Here is a 6,169-nt window from a genome sequence, read left to right on the forward strand (position 1 = left end):
CAGTAGTGTTAAAATCATGTGCGCTTTTATGTGTTGCTTCCTTTTGTGTAGCTCTCTATTTCGCTCGCATAGTTTCAATATTGATTTTAATCATTTTTGCGAATCATTTTTGATAATCGTTATTGCTGACTATTCTGCAAATTATTTTACTCGTCATTACATAGTAGATCTTTTTTTGCTTTACGTCTAAAATGGTATTTTTTCTTAATGATAAATTATTATTTATATTAAAAATAAAGCAGTATCATTCGTATTCTATGTGGCATGTTATTTACACGACCTCCTGTGAAAATGTTTTTAAAAATCGTTCCGAATGTTAGCTGATGAGTAATCCGTTATTTAGAACATTTAGGCACCATTTTTCATTCTACTATAGGTTGCAGATCTGGTCTCTCGGGTGGCGTATTTTCTTATACTTTCCACCTTTCTCTTAAGTTCCATCTCAAACAAAACATTGGTCGTATCATATGTCACAAGGAACAAATAACTGCCATTTAGGATTTTGCAAAATATAGTGTATTTGATAATTATTACATCAGTAAAGCTTAAATAGTGACTGCGCAGACACAGAAGCGAAAATTTCGTAGCTGAAAAAGGATGCACACGCTCAAAGCGTTGTTTGAAATAGACTAGTGGATCCGTTAGCTCAGCACAGTATATGTATTCAAATGGCCACTGAAGAAGATACCGAGTGCGACAAGTCTAACAGGATGAGGGAAATGGGAGGCACCTGCAACGCCACCGCCACTTGAAACAGAAACTACTTAAACGGAAGTTTAGATTTGCAAAATCCACAGGGTGACCTCAAAAAACTGAACCCATAAATTTCATTAATTTCCAGTTAGTGGTGCGCATTTCCTACAGTCAGGATGTCAATAGCAACAATTATGTTTATTGAGGCACAGCGCCACGAAGGAAGTCGTACGAAGACAACTACACTCGGTAGATTGCACGACACGGGTAATCATTTTCAGACATGGCATAATTGGTTTGCGGACGAGGATGAACGAGCTCAAGTCGTGAATAGGGAACGTTAGTGCTGGACATCACTTGTACGTTTTAGAGGGATTGATAGAGGCAACGAGCAGTTACAGCATGATGGGGCGACCCCCATTCAAATCACACCCTTGACTGACAGAGCGATTTCAGTGAAAGCCGATATGATCTGCAATGACGCCGAGTGGGCACCTCATTCATCGGGCTTGACCCGTGAACTCAGCGCAGAAGTCAGAGCAATCCCCATAGAGAAGTCTGTGCGAGTGATGGACAATTTTGCTAACGCATTCAAGGGTGTCTCCAACGCCGAGGGGGGCATTTGGAACATATTCTGAAGAAAACGTATTTTTTTGTGCAAAACGTGCAAAAAGAAAATTGATTAATTCACTCCATTTTTGTAGCAGTTAGTTAAGTAATTTATAGGTTCTGTTTGTTTTTTCTGATTTTTTTACTTTCACATTATACATCTGCCACAATAATGACTATTTTGACTATTCAAATTAGTCTTGAAACATTTCACGGTTAGTAATGTTGCGAAACATTATCAGTGTTAGCAACTTTTATTGCCATTAATTTAGGATCATCTATCATGCAAGGCAAATGTCAATATGATAATTATAATAATAAATAACAAGAGAGCAATGTTCAAATATATGGATACGAAGGTTAAATGTTTACGGCCTAATTTAGCATAAAATTACCCTATTTTGAACCCCTCGTTTCACAGACAAGTAATGTGTTTTTTGGGTATATCTAAATAGTCGACAATCTTGAAATCGGAGAACTGTGCTTCCGACAAAAACAAATACCCCATACGACAATTTAGCAAATCGATTCTTATGCATTCTTCGTGTCAATAAGACTTATTCTTACAGGTGTGAATTGTGTTTATTGGAATGCGCCAAAGCGCGATTTAGCAAGCAGCAGCGATTATCGCAAGTTTTCAGCTTACTGCTAGGAATATTTGATAAAATCACATGCATCTCAAATTACTAACAGGAACCCAGTTTCTAAGGATTTAGTTCAAGCGCAAACTACCGTGAACGAATATGATAAAACAAATATTTGTAAAACACGACTAGATGGTAGTTTATAAGTCTGATGAGGGCATTTCCCACCAGTTTTCACCACTCATTTTTGTAGGAGATGGCGACGCACTTATTTGACCCCATGGGTCAACAAATATAGTTTCTGTTTCAACATGAGAGCCGTTCTGAGAAGTAACATATGATGTAGTTGCGTTCGGTGGGTTTTGATATACAGATTTTGACATATATGCATTTCTAGTGACGATTGAAGATTTTCTCTCAGGGACAGGTGGAGGAGGATCAAAATTCTGAGCACCTGCTGTTTTTGCTCTTTTAAATTCATCATCGGCTCTATAATATTCGTCTTCCTCCACCATCACAAAATCACAATGTCTATTGTCTCGATTCAATGCCCTTCGTCTGTTAAAATAATATGATAAAACAAGGGTCGTACTAACATTTGAGCCCGAAAAAATTGTAATAAATCCGCAATAACAATAAGTATGTAATGCTAAAACTACACACTACGAAACCAGGATGATAAGAGTTGTGGCAAATATGCAACAGCACGTCTCTTATTAACGCAGACGTTGATTAAGTCTATAACATATTCTTCTTTTTTCGCGATAAAAATATCATGCATTCGCATTCAAAAAAAAAGGTTCGCTACCTTAATGATAAACCAGGGGCGTAGCCAGGCGGATGGCTTTGGGGGTCGGAACCTCCCCCTTCTGAAACGTAAAAAATCTAATAGCATCCTTCTGTATCATACATAGCAATTTTGTGTAGCTTAAACCCTCAAGACTCACGAAAACACATGCTTCCGGCGTCCCGCTAACCGTTTCGAACTAACTTGGCTAAATAGAAATTTTACCTTTGGTAATTTCTGGCAACCCTCCTGTGATAAACATACCTCTGCAATTTTAACTTCATAAGAAAAAAACGTGAATCATATAATTCATAGTCACGTTGGACTTGTAGTAAGGTGTGAAACTATTTCATTGAAAAAATTAATTGAATGTATGCAATAACAGGTTAATTTTCTCATGCAAAGTGGTGTTAAACTTTAATTTCTCACACTGGGCAATACCACAGAAAATAAGGACTTCCAGAAGTATGCGCACCAAGATGATGCACGACCTGAACATAGTGTGTGTACCGGTTAGGATTCAGGTTGTGCGACATCTTGGTGCGCATACTTCTGGAGCACCGAAAAAAATGGGAAGAAAAAGTTGAAGTCGTGACAAAGAATTCAACACAATATCATTTCTGAAATTTATGACATTTCTCAAATGTTTTACGTAACACAAAACAACTGTTGACATTAAACACGACTTACTTTCTCGATTTCGCTTGGCAGAACAGTAGCAACAAGAATCCCATCAAAATCGCTGAAAACATTATTCCATATGGAATAATCCATGATTCGATCTGCCCACCATTTTTCAAATGCTGTAATCTAAGTTGTGCTTGAATTTCTTCCGTAATATTGTTGCTTCTCACCCTAATTTTCTTCACCATTTTACAATTTTTTTTTCCAAATTTTACAAGTGTGCTGGTATACGGCTATATTACCGTAACGATGATAACTAGGGTATAAATGCCGAGAAATAGAAAATCAACAGCAATGCAAACGAATTAGAACAAAAGTTACAGAACAAAGTGAGAATAGATGTTGAAAAAATGCTTTATATCGTTGTCCCCTTCCTCATGGAGAGAAACAATTTATTAAAATACTGTATCCCAATCGTAATAGGAAACCCGATAGTGTCCTCCAGATCTTCATAGATCAGCACAATCTTGTACAATGTACATAAATGTCAACTTAACTTCCGGGTATAAATTGAAGTGTAAAGTCACATACAATAACATAACACTCGGGCGAGCTATATGCATCCGGTCCCAATTCATTACAACCTAACGTTAACATCAAAAGTTTTACTAGTGCATCCTACTAGGTCAAGTTCTATATTACGATACTCGTTTGATAAAATAATACAAAGCGTGTGCGATTGAGACTGAATCACGTGAAACGTTTAAAAATGCCGACAGTTTTTTCCAAAACTGTTAAAACCTATTACTTCCGTAAACCCCAATCGATGCAGATGATGATTACTGATATAAAGTGAAGAAAACTAGTCTTTCGACTTTGGAACTCATATCCTATCTATTTTAAACTGAATTTCATAAATAGTTTCAAGTACGTCCTTGCTTTCTCTATACAGTATCTCATCGCAAGCGATTTCATCTTTGCACAGGTTCTGAGTTCAGTCAACGGAGAAGGTGTTGTGACGGCATAAATCAAATTACTGTATAATAATCCACATTATCAACTTATCGAACACAGACAGCGTTGATACCTCCCATTTCGTTGTCTACGTGATTCGTTATCTTACGGATTCGGTAGGAGTGATTCCAATTTGCTGCTTTAACCTGTTGAGCAATATCATAATTTTATAAACATGCTCGATGTCTGTTGACGATGAGCGAATCAACTGGTACTTGGAAACTTCCGTGTGTCGTTTGTCCTAGGTTAGTCGTCAAGAGCACTTGTCTATTCGCCATAATGCATGGTGTGTAATGGGTGTGTCCTGTCATGTCGAGACGGCGGTTTGCACACCCGTACTCATTCAACCACTATACTTCGAAATAAACTATAATTTTTATCGATGTTCTAGTAAGCACTAAACAGCGATCAATGAACGTAAACTCATCACCATACTTTCGAGAGTAAGTTGTCATCATTTGAGTAATTGACGTTCAAGAACAAATTTCATATATGCAATAAAACATGCAAGGTATTAAATACAAGGTAACCTCAGAATATCACTTTTTGATATTTAACGATGCCCATAGCATACATGTCACTATCGGGTACGAGGGTGTGGAAACGTCCCTCAAAATCGTCATGGTGTATTCGAACTTTAGTCGGCCAGTTTCAAATAACACAAATTAGTGTTCTACAGCAGTCCGCGAAATTTCTCTGGTTGGGCCACTTTCATCGCTTTTTCACGACTAACAACAAAATTCTGGAATGAGTCTTCATTTTTTAATATCAATTAATGATAACATCATTAACACACTTCCCCGCTCGTATATTAAATTGTTGGAAATTATATGAGAAAAAATATTCGGGAGATTAGGCTATTAAGAGGCCCATCCATCGTTCGAATTTGAAACCGTGTTCGAACTCGTGAAGTGTAATGATAACGAATGCGCATTCGTTATCATTACAGGTTAAACATCACTCAATTACAACAGGGTCGTTAAGCACATCGTGCAAAGATTCAGGGAAATACTTGGAGGTTGATTATGTGTGGGAGGAACGCTAAACTCATCGACGATGTCAGTGCCGGTTGAATGCTTTTTTTGAATTAAGTGCATTAATTGAGTGTTAATTTGTACAGAAACGAACTTGTTGGGTAATATTTGACTTGCTTATAAAACTATAATATCTTTTGTAGGTAATAAAACTTGGAACTTCCGTTGATGAAAGCCGGAAAGCAACTCAATTACTTGAGATATTTCATTATGATATTCTTTGTATATATTTGGAATCTTTCGGTAACCGTTGTCGACAAAAAGGTTTTGTTGACTGTTATATATTTTTCATTGAAATTTGAATATATATATATATAAATATTTCTGAGCTTACAATTGGCGGAATTCTGCGACATTTTCCCATTGTCGCATCCTAGACACCGGTCGACTTAAAACCGCATAGCTGCTTAAATGGAGTGTACTTCTTCTCTCTCATTTTTGCGGGATCAATCTTTTTTACGATAGACTTTCAACTCATTCGTGGCGTGTAATACATTTCTTATCTTATGGTATTTGACAGAAATTATTTATTTACGTCGATTTTTCTTGCATATTCGCATGATCTTGATTCCTATTTTATCAAGTACGAGCGAGACGCTGATAGATTCCAACCCATCATATCACGCCAATTATGGCTGCTACTTTTATCAAATTTGGGTAAGTCTTAAATAAATAATAAGGCCAACGTATCGCGAACATTCACGACCACATAACATTACTCAAGGTGGCTTACCGGAATCGATTCCCCATTTACATGTAATCGGCCATATTGTACGACCTGACTCTATATTTTGCTTGGCGATCTCAGTCAGAAATGTATCGAC

The 6,169-nt window shown here is 37.0% G+C and overlaps 1 protein-coding gene across 1 annotated transcript; it reads right to left on the bottom strand.

The window, feature by feature from the left end:
* Positions 1-981: 981 nt before the first annotated feature.
* On the bottom strand, positions 982-3,963 carry LOC120332079 (uncharacterized). The gene is made up of 2 exons (XM_039399281.2): positions 3,364-3,963; positions 982-2,444 (listed from the first exon to the last, which is right to left on the bottom strand). Exons 1-2 carry the CDS (start codon positions 3,543-3,545, stop codon positions 2,087-2,089), a joined length of 540 nt encoding a protein of 179 aa, XP_039255215.2. The 5' UTR covers positions 3,546-3,963; the 3' UTR covers positions 982-2,086.
* Positions 3,964-6,169: the final 2,206 nt, after the last annotated feature.

Source organism: Styela clava, chromosome 6 (genome assembly GCF_964204865.1).
Source record: "Styela clava chromosome 6, kaStyClav1.hap1.2, whole genome shotgun sequence".
Lineage (NCBI taxonomy): Eukaryota > Metazoa > Chordata > Ascidiacea > Stolidobranchia > Styelidae > Styela > Styela clava.